The 18311-nt window shown below is 49.6% G+C and overlaps 1 protein-coding gene across 10 annotated transcripts in view; it reads left to right on the top strand.

Annotated features, from left to right (window-relative positions):
• The window catches only part of LOC144607166 (transducin-like enhancer protein 4), a 224317-nt gene that overhangs the window by 192943 nt on the left and 13063 nt on the right, over nucleotides 1–18311 (top strand). For all 10 annotated transcript variants that reach the window (XM_078423818.1, XM_078423820.1, XM_078423822.1 and 7 more), the window contains 6 exons: nucleotides 102–254; nucleotides 3442–3571; nucleotides 4418–4578; nucleotides 9260–9336; nucleotides 12812–13061; nucleotides 16608–16855. In XM_078423818.1, coding sequence (XP_078279944.1) covers nucleotides 102–254; nucleotides 3442–3571; nucleotides 4418–4578; nucleotides 9260–9336; nucleotides 12812–13061; nucleotides 16608–16855 — 1019 coding nt within the window. The remainder of the gene's footprint in view (nucleotides 1–101; nucleotides 255–3441; nucleotides 3572–4417; nucleotides 4579–9259; nucleotides 9337–12811; nucleotides 13062–16607; nucleotides 16856–18311) is intronic.

An 18311-nucleotide genomic window follows, 5' to 3' on the forward strand; every position in this document is an offset into this window, starting at 1 on the left:
AACCTGAGGCCATATTAAATCTTTGCTTTGGTTCTTCACGAGTAAGTCCCTTTCTCTGCTACCTCTCCGTCCCACGCAGTAACGATCTGCCTTGATTGCAGGACCCATCGTCCCCACAGGGCAGCCCGTCCCACTCGCCCCGGGGCAACGGGCTGGACAAGTTCCACCTGCTGCGCAAGGACGCTCCCGGCAGCCCTGCGTCCCTGGCTTCCTCACGCAGCACGCCGCCCGCCAAGTCCAAGGAGCCAGGCCTGGTGAGTAGAGGCGTCCTGGAGAACTCAGCAACGGACAAGCCAGGTCCTATGTGTGGGCACGGCGCGGAAACAGGCCCTTCGGCCCATTAAATCCGCACGGACCAATGATCCCCACACAGTAAACACTACCCGACACACACTGGGGACAATTATACATTGATATAACTAAGCCAATTAACCTACAAACCTGTACATCTTTGGAGTGTGGGAGGAAACCGAAGATCTCGGAGGAAACCGAAGATCTCGGAGAAAACCCACACTGGGCATGGGGAGAACGTGCAAAATCCTTACAGACAGCGCCCGTAGTCGGGTCCGAACCCGGCTCTCTGGCAATGTACACAAATAGCTTCCGCTACGCCACCGTGATGCCCATGTGGTGTAGTTTAGTTTATCATTGTAACACGTGTCGAGGTTGCGTGCTATCCAGTCAGTGGAAAGACTATACATGATTACACTCAAGTCGTCTACAGTGTAGAGAAACAAGGTAACGTTTAGTGCAAGGCTAAGTGCAGTGAAGTCCGATTTAAAAAAATAGATATCCAATGTTGTAGATGGTAGCTCAGGACCACTCTCTCGTTGGTGATAGGATGATTCAGTTGCCTGATAACAGCTGGGAAGGCACTGCCCCTCAATGATTTAATGATACTTGTACCTGGAGGGCAGCGAAATTCTTTGTTTTGCACACAACCCACTAAAATCATGTAGTTGACCATACCTAGGTAGTACAGAAGTGTGCCCTGAATCTGGAGGTGTGCATTTTCACACTTCTGTACCTTCTGTTTGATGAGAGAGGGGAGAAGGGCAAGTGTTCGGGCTGAGACTGCTGGTGGCTTTGCTGAGGCAGCGTGAGGTGTAGATGAAGTTAATGGAAGGGTGACACACAATGCTGGAGTAACTCAGTGGGTCAGGCAGCATCTCAGGAGAGAAGGAATGGTGACGTTTCGGGTCGAGAACCTTCTTCAGACACACTCAGACTTAATGGAAGGGTGGCTGGTTTGCCTGATAGACAATAGACAATAGGCAATAGGTGCAGGAGGAGGCCAGACTGATGGTCTGGGCTGCATCAGTAACTCTTGCGGTCTTTTATTTTTTTAACCAAAAATAATTTATTAAATTATTTACAATAATATGCACGATACTAAATGATTCAAAGCAAAATCCACCACCATAGTGCAAGTAAAACAAATATTCTTAAATGACTATTTTCCCCATCCTTGTCAAGGATGCATTCCACACACTGACATTCCACATTCCACACACTGTCAAGTCAAGTCAATTTTATTTGTATAGCACATTTAAAAACAACCCACGTTGACCAAAGTGCTGCACATCTGATTAGGAAAAAAAAAGAAACATACAGTGGCAGGCAGCCAAACACAACGGCGCGGCCATCTTGAACAAAATGTTTAACTAAAGCAGAATGGTGTCCCGCGGCCGCGCCGCGCCGGGCGATGGAAGGCCCCGCGGCCGAGCCGCACCGGGCACTGTTCAGTCCCGCTGCCGAGCCGCGCCGGGCGATGGAAGGCCCCGCGGAAGAGACCTAAAAAAAAAAGAAAGATTTCCCCCACCCACACCCCCCCCCCCCCACATACCCACCCACCCTCACCACCCCCACCACCCCCCCCCCCCCCCCCCACCCTCACCACCCAAGGTCGTCTATATACAGTTCTATTTTCAAACATGGTGCCGGCAGTCCCGGACTTCCCCCAGGGTGCCCGTGGACAACACGTAGTCCCTCTCTAAAACAACCAGGGCGCGGACGTGACCTCTGGAAAGGGGCAGGCTGCCGGCTCGTGCAGAGCCCACTCCTGTGGTCTTGGATGGAGCTGTTCCCAAACCGTGCTGTGACAGGTCCCGATATGGTCTTCATCTGCCAATGGGATGAGTGGTTCAAAATGTCTCCCTTCCCCAACCGAGACGGTTGAGAATCCGCGTCCCACCTGACAGACTTGGGCACAAAGTCTAGACGGACTTTCCATTCCAACGGTGCAGCGGGTGGAACCGATGCCTCAGGGCACCAGAAACCAAAGCTCAATGCTGGCCTTGATTGCCATCCATGTGGAGTTGCAACGCCCAGCATGGGTTTCCCTCGGGCGCTCCAGTTACCTCCCACATACCAACGGCATGCGGATCAGTGGGTTAATTGACCACTGCAGATTGACCTTTGTGTGCAGGTGAGTGTTCGAATCCGGGGGGGGGCAGGTGATGAGAAGTTGGGGAGATGGATGAATATAGGATTGACGTAAATGGATGATGGATGGCTAGTGTTGGTCGAAGGGCCCGTTTCTGTGCTGCATAACCATGAATAGTTGGAGTGGCCTTTCCTTGCATGAGATATCCGACCAAGGTCAAATGTAATGTGATGATATAATGTTCATACTGCTGGTTTCTACCGACGATAGACACAAAATGCTGGAGTAACTCAGCGGGTCAGGCAGCATCTCTGGAGAAAAGGAATAGGTGTCTGTTCGGGACGGAACCCTTCTTCAGACTGAAAGATAGAGAGGGGAAGGGGGGTTGGAGGGGACTGGAGGCGAGAAAAGGCCAGAGAAAATCAGGGCTGGCAGCAGATGACTTCAGGAAGGGTGGAGTCCAAAATGGCCCATTGTTGGCTGGGGAAGATGTGCTAACGACAGGGATACAAGGATGCGAACAGTGGAACTGGTAGGACGACTAGGTTAGGAGGGTGGTGGGAAAGGAAGTGCAGGAATTAGAAATCAATGTTCATACCGCTGAGTTGTAAGTTGCCCATACTTGTGTCAAAGCCAGTATTTATCCCTCTTAAATCATTTGGTCATCTGGTCATGTTTACATTGGTGTTTATGGTGTCTTGTTGCACCCTGGTTGGTGGCACAGCAGATCCATACCAGGGAAGTAGGCACAAGATGGTGGAGTAACTCAGCGAGTCAGGCAGATCTCTGGAGAAAAGGAATTGGTGACATTTCGGGTCGAGACTGGAGAAGTCTGAAGATGGGTCTCGACCGGAAACATCACCTATTCCTTTTCTCCAGAGATACTACCTGACCCGCTGAGTTACTCCACCATTTTGTGCCTGACTCGGTGTAAACCAGTTCCAGTCTGCAGTTCCTTCTGAGACAGCAAGGCTTGGACATGGGGATAGAAGCTCATTCGTAAGGTAAGCTCCAGTGTTTGGACCTCACATTTTGCTTTATCCTAATGTTCTCAGAATGAGAAGGCCACCACTCCAGTCTCGAAGTCCATCACCCCCACGCCCCGGAGTGATTCCTTAACCCCCGGGCCCAGCTCTGCGTCTCGACTGCGACAGATCTCCAGTAAACAAAGTGTGGACGCTTTGGGTAAGATCGTGTTTGAGTTTGGTTTATAGTCACGTGTACTGAGTCGTGTGCGAACCAGTCAGCGGAAAGACCATACATGATTACAATCGAGCCGCCCACAGTATGCAGAAACATGATAAAGAGAAATAATGTGAATAACCTTTCGTGTTGGGAGTTTAAGAACAGCATAGTTGGAGTAGGAAATGTTGCTGTCGGAGTAGAGATGTAGAAGAGTTGAGCGATTGTGTGGCGTTATTGTAGATCCACCTCTGTGGCGAGCACACACAGGGTTGCCCACGTTGGCTGCCATCTTGGATGCCATGTGTTTAGTTTGGAGGTACAGCGCGGCAACAGGCCGTGCGTCGCACCGATTCCGTGCCGACCAGCGGTCCTACCAGTGTAGCACGATCCTACACACGAGAGACAATTTTTTGATCATCTTTACTGAAGCCAATTAACCTGCAAACCTGTACGTCTTTGGAGTTTGGGAGGAAACCGGATCACCCGGAAAATACCCACGCAGGGTAGTGTGTAGGACTCGAAAGTGGAATAACATAGAATTAGTGTACGGGCGATCGGTGGTCGGCGTGGACCTGGTGGACCAAAGGAACTGCCTCAGAAGGCAGTGGAGGCCAATTCTCTGAATGCATTCAAGAGAGAGCTAGATAGAGCTCTTAAGGATAGCGGAGTCAGGGGGGTATGGGGAGAAGGCAGGAACGGGGTACTGATTGAGAATGATCAGCCATGATCACATTGAATGGCGGTGCTGGCTCGAAGGGCCGAATGGCCTCCTCCTGCACCTATTGTCTATTGGCTATTTCCGTCCGCGCTGTATCTCTAAAACTTGCATGTTTTTTTTCCACAAAGGTCTAAGGAGCCCACTCACCGTTCCCGGTCCCTACGCAACACCGTTTGGAATGATGGCACACGCGGGAATGAATGGGGAGTTGCCTAGCCCCGGGGCCTACGCAAGCCTCCACATCTCACCTCAAATGAGCTCAGCGGCTGTGTATTGCCGATCTCCAATGGTGAGCACCCAGACTCTTTGTAAGCGTTGAAGTGACGGTTTCCTCTCAATGTGGCCAGAGTCTGCTGCACTCCATGTGTGCTCATTGAATTGATACAAGGAGCCCTTGGAACTGAAATATATGCTGGATTAATATGTGGCGTTTGTAACTATCTTGTTTTTTTTTGGTCAAATTCTTTTGCCCCCATTTAAAATCAATTTAAAAATGGTCATCAAAAATTGCAACAGGATCTTGATCAGTTGGGCAAAAGGGCTGAGGAATGGTGAAGGGAGTTTATTGCAGATAAGTGCGAGTTTTGTGGGTTAATTGGCCTCTGAAAAGTGCCTCTGGTGTGTAGGGAGTGGATGCGTAGATGGGATAACAGAACTAGTATGACGGTCAGCCTAGACTCGATGGGCTGAAGGGCCTGTTTCTTTGCTGTCTCTCGAAGCTAAAATTCACCTGAATTTTGTTATTTTAGCAGAGAAAACAGTTGGAAGGTTGAGTAATGGACAGCAGCTTTTGACCTTTCTGGTATGGACCTTTGCAGAAATCTCAAAGTTATGTCAAATTCATGCCGGTGAAAGTCGATGATTTTGCCTTCATTGCAACAACAAAATCAGGGCTTATCAATGTCTCTCCAAGTCTGCAAAGTGAGAGTTTCTGGTCTTTTTTTGCTTTCATTCTGATTTTCAGCCCTGCCACCATTTTGCTTTGGTGTCGCTGTTAAGAGATGCGTTCAGCCACATCTTCGCCTCAGAGTTGTCAATTAGTGACAGAGTATTGATTGCACTGTAGCAGGTTTCCCTTGATGACTGGGAATGAGCAAAGGGACTATAATTTAATTGAAGGAGAACAGGTCACGGCAGAAACTACAAAAGCAGCAGCTTATCTGACCTCCGGTTGAATTGCGAGCTGAGTTTGATGATACTTTACCGGAATGCACTTCACAGTAAGGTTGGCGGCAGGAAGGTTATATTGACTGACAATTCAGTGTCCAGAGGATATAGGTTTAAGGTGAGGGGGAAATGGATTAATGGGTAATTTCTGATATTAGTGCAGTCAAAAGATGCCGCCCACCCTTGCCAAGAGCATCTTAAACTGAAGCTGACTTTTGCTCTGCGATGAATCCAAGAACAAGGTGATTCGGGTTGCACGGTGAGACGGCACGGTGGAGCAGCGGTAGAGTTGCTGCCTTACAGCGAATGCAGCGTCGGAGACCCGGGTTCGATCCCGACTACGGGCACTGTCTGTTCGGACTTTGTACGTTCTCCCCGTGACCTGCGTGGGTTTTCTCCGAGATCTTCGGTTTCCTCCCACACTCCAAAGACGTACAGGTCTGTAGATTAATTTGGCATGGTAAATGTAAAAATTGTCCCTACTGTGTGTGGGATAGTGTTAATATGCAGGGATCGCTAGATGGGCTGAAGGGCCTGTTTCCACGCTGTAAGACTCTATGACTCCAATTGTGAGCGTACATTATTGTGGGAATGTAGAGATTATCCCCCATCCACCATCTATAAGCTGGCAGAGAGTGGGAATTAGTAAGTAACATGAGAGGGCCTCAGAGGCAGTATAGTATGGGTGGATGGAGGGGAGTAGGGAAGGGCCTGTTTTGTTCTGGCCTTCTCGGTCTTTCAGTCTGAAGAAGGGTTCCGACCTCAAGATGTCACCTACTCCTTTTCTCCAGAGATGCAGTCTGACCCGCTGAGTTACTCGAGCTTTTTGTGTCCATCCTTGCACAGTGTTTCTATAGATGGCAACCAAAGACAACTTGAGTCAGGGCAGCACAGAGCCACAGACCCCAGTTTGATCCTCACCTCGGGTGATCACTTTGGGGAGTTTGCACGATTGCTCTGCGGCTGTGTGGGTTTTTTTCCGTTTTTCCCCGTTTTTTTTCCGGTTTCCTCCCACATCCCAAGGATGTGTGGATTTATAGGCTAATTGGCCTCTTGTAAAATTGCTCCTATTTTGTAGTGGGTGGAGGAAGAAATGGGATTTTTTTTAGAGTTTAGATTTAGAGATACAGCATGGAAACAGGCCCTTCGGCCCACCGGGTCCGCGCCGCCCAGCGATCCCCGCACACTAACACTATCCTACACACACTAGGGACAATTTTTACATTTGCCCAGCCAATTAACCTACATACCTAAACATCTTTGGAGGAAACCGAAGATCTCAGAGAAAACCCACGCAGGACACGGGGAGAGCGTAGAAACTCCGTACAGACGGCGCCCGTAGTCAGGATCGGACCTGTCTCCGGCGCTGCATTCGCTGTAAGGCAGCAACTCTACCGCTGCGCCACCGTGCCGCCCATAGATAGAGTGAGAACGGGTGATCGGTGGTCGGCATGGAGTCAGTGGGCCGAAGGGCCTGTTCCTATGCTGTATCGTTCAATCGGGCACAGTGCAATTTGCAGGGTGTTTTTATTGATGGCACACAGAAATGTAGCTGACTGAGTCTATTTTGTGCATCCAAAATTATGACCATTCAGTAACTGCCTGCCTTAGGTTCTTGTCACCAAGTCGTAGAGTTGCATTGGATTTCTGCTTTAATCCCGGAGTAAATCCTTTTTTTATTTTAAGCGATGGCTTTTCACCAATGAAATGGAAAATCTTAAGATCGCCCAGTAACACATCTGGTTAAAGTAGCGTTGCGTTGCATTAAAGAGCAAGTTGTTAACTTTATTTTAGTGTAGCCTCTGCCCTCTAGGTGACTAAGTACCTTAGCAGATGCTGCCTCAGTGGTTTAACAGACCCAACCTTCTCACATCTGGTCTGGATTTGAGAGGGAGCTCAAACTAACAAGAGGAAAGTTCCCTTTCTGTCTCGAAGACTGTGATGATCTTGTGGGCAGTTTCAATCCAATTCTCAACGGGCCCTCAGCTGACAGAACAAAAGAGAAGTATTGGATGCAGGATTGAGGCACGGGATTAGTGTTCCCGCACAGTGTAAAGACATCCGATGATTACCCAGGTGGACGCACAATGGTGGAGCAACTCAGCGGGTCAGGCAGCATCTCTGGAGAGAAGGAATAGGTGACGTTTCGGGTCGAGACCCTTCTTCAGTCTGAAAGTTAGAGGTGGAGGGGGAGTGGGGGGAGGGGAACTGGAGGCGAGAAAAGGCCAGTGCAAATCAGGGTCGGCAACAGATGAAGGGTGGAGTCCATAATGGCCCAATGTTAACTGGGGAAGATATGCTAATGAGAGGGATACAAGGTTGCGAACAGTGGAACTGGTAGGGTGACTAGGCTGGGGGAGGTTGGGCAAATTAGAGACCAACGTTCATACCACTGGGTTGCAAGCTGCCCAAGCGAAATATGAGTTGCTTATAGTACATATAGTATAGGTACATTCATTGATCAGCCAAAACATTATGACCACTGACAGGTAAAGTGAATAACGTTGATTATCTTGTTACAATGGCACCTGTCAGGGGGTGGGATATATTAGGCAGCAAGTGAACAGTCAGTTCTTGAAGTTGATGTGTTGGATGCAGGAGAAATGGGCAGGAGTAAAGACCTGAGTGACTTTGACAAGGGCCAAATTGTTATGGCCAGATGACTGGGTCAGAGCATCTCTGAAACGGCAAGGCTTGTAGGTTGCTCCCGGTCAGCAGTGGTGAGTACCAACCGACAGTGGTCCGAGGAGGAACAAACCACAAACCGGCGACAGGGTGTTGGGCGCCCAAGGCTCATCGATGCGCGAGGGCAACGAAGGCTATCCCGTCTGGTCCGAACCGACAGAAGGTCGACTGTGGCACAAGTCATAGAAAATGTTAATGGTGGTCACGGGAGGAATGTCACAATACACAGTGCATCGCACCCTGCTGCATATGGGGCTGCACACGGAGGACCAACAGCATATTAGGCAGGTGGTCATAATGTTTTGGCTCATCAGGTCATAATGTTTTGGCTGATCGGTGTATAGTTCTTGTTGCAATATCATCAATCTTAACTATCCTTCATGTATCCTTGAAGTGCAGTTTCACTCCTGTGATAACAGGCTTGAACTCCACTCAGTGCCACTTCTGCTATAAGTCAGGGACACAAATCCAGAAATGGTATGAGATTTGTGCTCAAAGATTTGAGCTTATTCTGAAAGTATCGGGAAAAAGCAAAGAGTATTCATTGACTGCTTTCCTAAATTGTAAACAGAAAGACCTTTGAGATTGGATTCTTATTGTCGTGTGTACTGAGATACAGTGGAAAGCTTTTGTTTGCATGCTCTCTGGTCAAATTGGTGGGAGAAAGGGGGGGGGGGGTGGCTGTGGAGGAGAAAGGTGGGGGGGGTGTTGGGGAGATGAAGGGGATGGGTTGGGGGAGGGAAAGGGGGTGTGGGGGAGGAAGAGGAGTGTGGGGGGAGGGGATGTGGGGGCGGAAAGGGGGGTGGGGAGGGGGTTGTTGGGGGAGGGTGTGGAGAATGGGGGTATGGGGGGAGGTGTGGGGTGGGAGGAAGGGAAAGGGGGGAGTGGGGGAAAGGGGGGTGTTGGGGGAGGTGAAGGAGATGGGTGGGGGAAAGGGGTGTTGGGGGATGTGGGGGAGGGAGGGGGTGTGGGGAGGGGAAGGGGGTGTGGGGGGAGGGGAAGGGGGTGTTGGGGGGGGGGCTCGTGTGTTTATCCTTGTGCTGAGCAGCCATTACCGCACTCATGTGCGTTGCTTTGTGCACCCAGGCCACTGACCCAGTTGATCTCTTCCCCCTCAGGTTGCTTTTGACTCACATCCTCATATGCGTGCCTCAGGACTTCCTCCGAGCCTGCCCACCATACCCGGGGGAAAACCGTGAGTTTCATTACTGTGCCACCATTGGGACTGAGGGTGGGTGGGGAGGGGGGGGGGGGGTGTTGGTTGGTGGTGGTGGGGGGGGGGGGGGGAGTGTGTGTAATGGGATTCTGAGGAGGCATGGATGCAAACCCCTAACGTTAGTTAGTTTACCTTTTGTCACGCATACACAGATACTGTGAGATGCTTGTTCTACAGGCTATCCAGTAACATCACCCTATACATTTAGGACAGTGCGGTGGTGCAGCGGTAGAGTTGCTGCCTCACAGCGCCAGAGACCCGGGTTTGATCCTGACTACGGGTGTTGTCTGTAAGGAGTTTGCATGTTCTTCCTGTGCCTGGCTATGTTTTCTCCGGGTGCTGCATGTAATGTCCTCTGTAAGACCCTGTTGTGGCTAGCACAATGAATATCCGCCCGACATCTTGTAAGAGGATTTTATTACTGATCCTTCACCAGGAAACTTCTAGAAGGTCACCTGACCTCAGTCACAAGGCACAAGCCCATTGGCCCTAGAAGGTCACCTGACCTCAGTCACAAGCCCATTGGCCAGCTTCTGCTCTTGGCCCCAAGGGGGCACTGGCATTTACATCACATATACATCACATCTCCCCCTTTACTTTAATTACATCACACTGCAGTTTCCTCCCACATTCCAAAGACGTGCAGGTTTGTAGGTTAATTGGCTTCTGTGAATCACCCCTGGTGTCTGGGGTAGGACTAGTGTATGGGCACATTGGTCGGCGTGGACTCTTTGGGCTGTTTCTCTAAACTAAACTAAACTAAACTAAACTAAACAGTTCCTCTTCTAGAACGGCACGCAGATAGGTCGCCATCTTGCAACTTCCAAGCCTGAAAGGTCTGACCTTGGCCCAAGGAGATACTCCAGCACTCTGTGTCTTCTTTTGTAAACCAGCATCTGCAGTTCCTTGTTTCTTCATTGATAGGTCACCCTTCCATCTCGTAAAGTTCACAGAGTTCGAGTTTCACCGTACCTTAATTGGTACATGTGACAATAAACTGACCTTGAAACCTTGAACCATGAATCTGTGGATTGTCAAATCAAATTTTCAAACAAAAAGCTAAACCCGCTATAGGATTGTTACATCTGCTCCTGTTCATAAGTCCATAATTCATGTATTTAAAATGTTGCAATAAAATGTCTTATTTTTTCCCGTGAAAGGGGCAACAAAAACAAAAGGGGTTTAGTCTTAAGATGGGAGGTAGGAGTTTTAGACGAGGTCTGAGGCGTGAGTGTTTTGATGCCCGCAATGTGCTGCAGAAGAGATGCAGTTACTATGTTTAACAGGCATTTTAGGCACATTTACAAAAGAGGACACAAAGTTCTTGAGTAACAGCGGGTCAGGCTACATCTCTGGAGACCGTGGATCTATGGACAATGTTTCGGGCTGGGACCCTTCTTCAGACTGATTATAGTAGGGGGAGAAAGCTGGAAGAGAGGTGAGAACAGTTGTAACAACCACCCCCCCAACCCACACTACAATCAGTCTGAAGAACGTCACTTATCCATGTTCTCCAGAGATGCTGCCTGACCCGCTGAGTTACTCCAGCACTTTGTGTCTTTTTTTGCAAGCCAGCATCTGCATTTCCTTGTTTCCAGACAGACATGTAAACATGCAAGGCACAGAAGGGTACAGTCCTAAGCAGGCAAATTGTGTTAGTGTAGATCGGGGGGGAGTGGTTGATGGTGTGAACATGATTGGTTAAAGGATCTGTGTCTATGCCTTACATCCCTGTGCCTTCTAATCAAGATTCACCATGAAGTTAGGGCTTATGATGAGGAATTAATGCACAGTTTTGCAGATAATCAGATACCTGGGGTTTGGCAATGTATTGGTTGAGCTGGGACTATTGGGGATGCTGTCAGAGTATCTGTGCGATGGACCGTATTGTCTCCTTTGCCCTTCAGTGCATTTGCTCGATCCACTGAATGTGCCTGTCCACCGCAGAACTGTAGATTCAATGATTCATTGATACGTTATTGTCACGTGTACCTAGGTAGATGGGAATTCATTGTTTTAGCATACAATGCACAAAGGACACAAAAGAGTTCCCACGTCTCGGGCACCGTAAACACAGTTACAAAAGTTCCCATTAGAGTCATCTCGGTTCCTCTTTGATCTTGGCATTTACAGTTGTGTCGAGTTTGTACGTTCTCCCCGTGACCACCTGGGTTTTCTCCGGATCATAGAAACAGAGAAACACAGAAAATAGGTGCAGGAGTAGGCCATTCGGCCCTTCGAGCCTGCACCGCCATTCAATATGATCATGGCTGATCATCCAACTCAGTATCCCGTACCTGCCTTCTCTCCATACCCCCCTGATCCCTTTAGCCACAAGGGCCACATCTAACTCCCTCTTAAATATAGCCAACGAACTGGCCTCAACTACCTTCTGCGGCAGAGAATTCCACAGATTCACCACTCTCTGTGTGAAAAAAAAACGTTCTCATCTCGGTCCTAAAAGACTTCCCCCTTATCCTTAAACTGTGACCCCTTGTTCTGGACTTCCCCAACATCGGGAACAATCTTCCTGCATCTAGCCTGTCCAACCCCTTAAGAATTTTGTAAGTTTCTATAAGATCCCCCCTCAATCTTCTAAATTCCAGCGAGTACAAGCCGAGTCTATCCAGTCTTTCTTCATATGAAAGTGCTGCCCTCCCAGGAATCAAGCTCCTGGTTTCCTCCCACACTCCAAAGACGTACAGGTTTGTAGGTTAATTGGCTTCAGTAAAATTGTAAATTGTCCCTTGCGTGCAGGACAGTGTTTGTTTACGGTGTGATCGCTGATCAACGCGGACTTGGTGGGCTGAAGAGCCTATTTCCACGCCGTACGTATGTGTAAAGTACTGCCTGGGTGAGATTTAGTTTAGTTTAGAGGTACAGCGCGGAAACAGGCCCTTCAGCCCACCGAGTCCACAACGACCAGCGATCCCCGCACACTGACACTATCCTGCACACACTCGGGACAATTTACACTTATACCAAGCCAATTAACCTACAAACCGGGACGTCTTTGGAGTGTGGGAGAAATCCAAAGATCTTGGTGAGAACCCACGGGGAGAACGTGCAAACTCCGTACGGACAGCGCCCGTAGTCGGGATGGAACCCAGGTCTCCGGCGCTGCAAGCGCTGTAAGGCAGCAACTCCACTGCTGCACCACTGTGCTGCACCACTGTGCTGCACCACTGTGCTGCACCACTGTGCTGCACCCCTGTGCTGCACCACTGTGCTGCACCACTGTGCTGCACCAGTGTGCTGCACCAGTGTACTGCACCACTGTGCTGCACCACTGTGCTGGCTGCACCACTGTGCTGCCCTGGTCTGCCCTGTGATTTTACCAGCTTGTACACAAAACAAAGCGTTTCATGGTACCGAGGTGCACGCGACAATAAAACATCATTGAATGGAATCATTGCATCTTTACGTGTATTAACCTCCCACCTCTTGATGGCAGGGCGTACTCGTTCCACGTCAGCGCCGACAGCCAGATGCAGCCCGTCCCGTTTCCCCCGGACGCCCTGGTGGGGCCGGGCATTCCCCGGCACGCCCGGCAGATCAACAACCTGAATCACGGCGAGGTGGTCTGTGCGGTGACCGTCAGCAACCCCATGCGGCACGTGTACACCGGCGGCAAGGGGTGCGTGAAGGTGTGGGACATCAGCCAGCCCGGCAGCAAGAGCCCTGTCTCCCAACTCGACTGTCTGGTGAGGCAACACTCTCTCTCACTCGCTCGCTCTCTCTCCCCCTCTCTCTCTCTCTCACTCGCTCTCTCTCTCGCTCTTTCTCTCTCTCGCCCTCCCCCTCCTCCCCCTCTCTCTCTCTCTCTCTCTCTCTCTCTCTCTCTCTCTCTCTCTCTCTCTCTCTCTCTCTCTCGCTCTCGCTCTCTCTCTCTTTCTCTCTCTCGCCCTCCCCCTCCTCCCCCCCTCCCTCTCCCTCCCTCTCTCTCTCTCTCCCTCTCCCTCTCCCTCCCCCCCCCCTCTCTCTCTCTCTCTCTCTCTCTCTCTCTCCCTCTCCCTCTCCCTCTCCCTCTCTCTCTCTCCCCCTCTCTCTCCCCCTCTCTCGCGTTTAAATGAACCCGGTGGAAGCAACAAGTTGCCCCTCAGCCTCTGGTCAGCATCGCTAAAACATCTGAAGAAGGGTCTGGACCAGAAACGTCACCCATTCCTTCTCTCCAGAGATGCCGCCTGTCCCGCTGAGTTACTCCAGCATTTTGGGTCTATCATCACTAAAACCTTGCTGTTTGTGGGAGCTCGTTACAAGTCACTTAGAGGCAGCGCGGTGGCGCAGCTGTAGAGCTGCTGCCTTGCAGCGCCAGAGACCCGGCTTTGATCCTTCAATGAGAGCCGTCTTTGTACGTTCTCCTTGTGACCGCGTGGGTTTCTTTCGGGTGCTCTGGTTTCCTCCCACATCCCAAAGACGTGCAGGTTTGTAGGTTAATTGGCTTCTATAAATTGCCCCTAGTGTGTGGAATAGAACTAGTATACGGCGATCGATGGTCGGAGCGGACTTGACAGGCCGAAGGCTTGGGTTGCACGCTGCATCTCTAAACTAAACTAAACACATTTCCTACAGTGAGAAAGACATTAGCTGTAAAGTGTTTTGGAGTGTCTGAAAAGTGCTTTATTTAATGCTTTTTTTAAACTGAACTGGGTTAATAATAGTGCTTCACTGGGCAGAGTGAAACACTCTGCTTCATTGATGGAAACATTTTTGTTTTCCTCTCCTTTTAAGAATGGTAATGGAAGAGCCTGCCAGCACATCTCGTGTCCAGCACATCACAATGTCCTGCCCCCTCTCACGATTAGTCAGAGGCTGAGTTGCTGTAAATGTTCCACACTTTGTTCACGAGATGAGTGGTGATCTGGTGCTGGACAGTAAAGTAACCAAAATGGAGTGAAACGATGCTCATTAAAAAGATCACACATCAAGGGTGGTGAATCATTGCCACAGTCGGCTGTGGAGGCCGAGTCAAAGGATATTTTTAAAGGCAGTGATTGACAGCTTCCTGATTAGTAAGGGTGTCGGGAGTTATGGGGAGAAGGCAGGAGAATGTGGTTGAGAGGGAAAGATAGATCAGCCATAATTGAATGACGGAATAGACTCGATGGGCCGAATGGCCTAATTCTGCTCCTAGAACTTATGAACTGTTGAACTTACGAAAGTAAATCCTTCCGGTATGACGAAGTTCGGGGCCTTCTAGATTGCTTTAAAGCTCATGGAAAGTACTGTAAAGTCAAGGCCGAGGCAGCCACAGAAAAACCTCACAAGCAGCAAAGTATTAGTGACCAGACAATCCTTTTGGGTTGTGAGCTGACGGTTAAGTTTGAGGATACTGCAGGTCCATCCCCCTCTTCAAGAAATACTATCACAAGTGTGCATCATTGCTGGAAGGACCATCTTTTTTTAGGATTCGGTTTGGCTTTATTATTGTCGTGTGAGTACAGTGAAAAACTTTGTTTTGCTTTCTATCCATCAAATAACACAAATGCATTCAAGCCAAACCCAGGTACGATAGGTAGAGCAAAGGGAGAGGAGCAAAATATAGTTAAGTGGTGCTAGATTAACAGGTAGATTTAGACAACAGACAATAGGTGCAGGAGGAGACTATTTGGCCCTTCGAGCCAGCACCGCCATTCAATGTGATCATGGCTGATCATTCTCAATCAGTACACCGTTCCTGCCTTCTCCCCATACCCCCTGACTCCGCCATCCTTAAGAGCTCTATCCAGCTCTCTCTTGAATGCATTCAGAGAATTGGCCCCCACTGCCTTCTGAGGCAGAGAATTCCACAGATTCACAATTCTCTGACTGAAAAAGTTTTTCCTCATCTCAGTTCTAAATGGCCTACCCCTTATTCTTAAACTGTGGCCCCTGGTTCTGGACTCCCCCAACATTGGGAACATGATTCCTGCCTCTAACGTGTCCAACCCCTTAATAATCTTATACGTTTCGATAAGATCTCCTCTCATCCTTCTTAAATCTTTGAGATTTAAAAGAGTCGGATGATTGTACCGGATGCGAGTAGATCCTCCACTGGGAACAGCATGCACATTGCCACACCCCACCACCATTAAGCTGAAACCTGCCCACGCTGCATAGTGGAGGTAGAAGATTTGATCCTGTTATAAGTTCATAAGTCATGGGAGCAGAATTAGACCATTCGGCCCAGCGAGTCTACTCTGCCATTCATTCATGGCTGATCTATATTTCCCTCTCAACCCCATTCTCCTGCCTTCGCCCCATAACCCTAAATACTCTTTACTAATCAAGAACCTGTAACCCAATGATGGCCTCCAAAGCCGCCTGTGGCAATGAATTCCACAAATTCCTCCTCATCGCCTCTCTAAAGGTGCGTCCTTTGATTCTGAGGCTGTGCCCTCTGGTCCTAGACTCTCCCACTCTATCCAGGCCTTTCCCTATTCGGTAAGTTTCAATGAGGTCCCCTCTAAACTCTAAACTCCAGTGAGCACAGGTCCAGTGCTGTCAAACGCTCATCATGTTAACCAATCATCCCCGGGATCATTCTGGTAAACCTCCTCTGGACCTTCTCCAAAACCAGCACATCCCCCCCTCAGATAAGGGACAGTCATGGGGCGAAGGTCTGAAGAAGGTGCCCGACTCGAAGCATCAGCCATTCATTTTCTCCAGGGATGCTGCCTGACCCGTTGAGTTACTCCAGCACTTTGGTGTAAACCAGCATCTGCAGTTCTTTATTTTTGCGCTCGAAATCAATTGAGCTCAGTCTTCGAAGTGAGCCGTGTCATTCGTGAGCGACGCATTGGCTATCGATAGATCGGGGGGAGGGACACCTCTGCTTTACTTGACTGAAATAGAATTTAGAAGCCCCAATGCTTTTAGTTTTCGTTTTTAGAGATACACCGTGGAAACAGGCCCTTTGGCCCACTGAGTCCGCACCGACCAGTGATCCACGCACATTAACACAATCCTACACACGCTAGGGACAATTTTATATTCATACAAAGCCAATTAATTAACCTACAAACCTGTACGTCTTTGGAGTGTGGGAGGAAACCGAAGATCTCGGAGAAAACCCCACGCAGGTCACGGGGAGAACGTACAAACTCCGCACAGACAAGCACCCGTAGCCAGGATCGAACTTGGGTCTCTGGCGCTGTAAGGCAGTAGCTCTACCACTGCGCCACCTCTCATTGAATGGTGTTGGAGTTGGTGGTGGGGATCGATGGCAGTGGGCTGCTGATCTCACTGTTGTGCGTGCCCTGTTGTTTCAGAACCGGGACAACTACATCCGCTCCTGCAAGCTGCTCCCCGACGGGCGGACTCTGATCGTGGGCGGCGAGGCCAGTACGCTCTCCATCTGGGACCTGGCGGCTCCAACTCCACGGATAAAGGCCGAGCTGACCTCGTCTGCGCCCGCTTGCTACGCCCTCGCCATCAGTCCCGACGCCAAAGTCTGCTTCTCCTGTTGCAGTGACGGCAACATTGCCGTGTGGGACTTGCACAACCAGACCTTGGTCAGGTAAGGCATAGCTTGGCAACGCAACGCGCTCACTTAATCCCACTTATTCTTCCCTTCCGATTGCAAGTCAGGGGTTCTACCGAGGAAGGCTGCCTCCAATAACCTCCTCTGATTCCCTATTCCTTGTGCAAAAACCAGGGAGAGTCCAGGACCAGAGGGACACACAGCCTCAGAATAAAAAGACGGAACCTTCAAAATGGAGACGAGGAGGAATTTTGTTCGCCAGAGGGTGGTGAATCTGAGGAATTCATTGCCACAGACGGCTGTGGAGGCCATGTCAATGGGTATTTTAAGGCAGAGATTGATAGGTTCTTGATTAGGAAGGGCGTCAAAGGTGATGGGGAGATGGCAGGAGAATGGGTTTGAAAGGGAAAAATAGATCAACCATGATCGAATGGCAGAGTAGACTCGATGGGCCAAATGGCCTAATTCTGCTCCTATATCTTATGGGCTTTATAAACACTGGCCAAAGGTTCAATTGTGCATGACTATTAATTTATCTTTGGTTGTGTCCAAATACTCCCCACATTGCAGCAAGTATACCGACTGGTTGTGATAATTCCAATGCAAAAGATGAGACCACATCTGGAGTATTGCGGTGCAGTTTTGGTCTCCTAATTTGAGGAAGGACGTCCTTGCTATTGAGGCAGTGCAGCGTAGGTTCACGAGGTTAATCCCCGGGATGGAGGGACTGTCATATGAGGAAAGATTGGGTAGACTTGTAATCACTGGAGTTTAGAAGGACGAGAGGGGATCTTATAGAGACGTATAAAATTATAAATGGACTGGACAAGCTAGATGCAGGAAAAATTCCCCCAATGTTAGGGGAGTCCAGAACCAGGGGCCACAGTCTAAGAATAAAGGGGAGGCCCATTTAAAACTGAGGTGAGAAGAAACTTTTTCACCCAGAGAGTTGTGAATTTGTGGAATTCTCTGGCACAGAAGGCAGTGGAGGCCCATTCACTGGATGAATTTAAAAGAGAGTTAGATCGAGCTCTAGGAGCTAGTGGAATCAAGGGATATGGGGCACGGATTACTGATTGTGGATGACCAGCCATGATCACAATGAATGGCGGTGCTGGCTCGAAGGGCCGAATGGCCTCCTCCTGCACCTATTTTCCATGTTTCTACGTTTTCTAATGCAAGGGGCTGTAAAGTGTGGAGGAATCGGCTCCATCCATCATGGGCACAGCCTTCCCCTCCACCGACAGCATCCAAATGAGACACTTCCTCAAGAAGGCAGCACCCAAGAATCCAACACCAGCAGATTCATGTCCCCTTCTCGCTGCTACCATGAGGCGGAAGGAACATAAGCCTAAGCCCCACTCCACCAGGTTCAGGAATCGCTTATTTTCCTACAAATATCAGGTGTCTTGAACCATCCTACATTCCCTTTACCCAGCCTCGACAACAGAACAATACGGCCACCTCTTGCACCAATATGGACTTGTTTCTT

The sequence above is a fragment of the Rhinoraja longicauda genome, chromosome 28 (assembly GCF_053455715.1).
Source record: "Rhinoraja longicauda isolate Sanriku21f chromosome 28, sRhiLon1.1, whole genome shotgun sequence".
Lineage (NCBI taxonomy): Eukaryota > Metazoa > Chordata > Chondrichthyes > Rajiformes > Arhynchobatidae > Rhinoraja > Rhinoraja longicauda.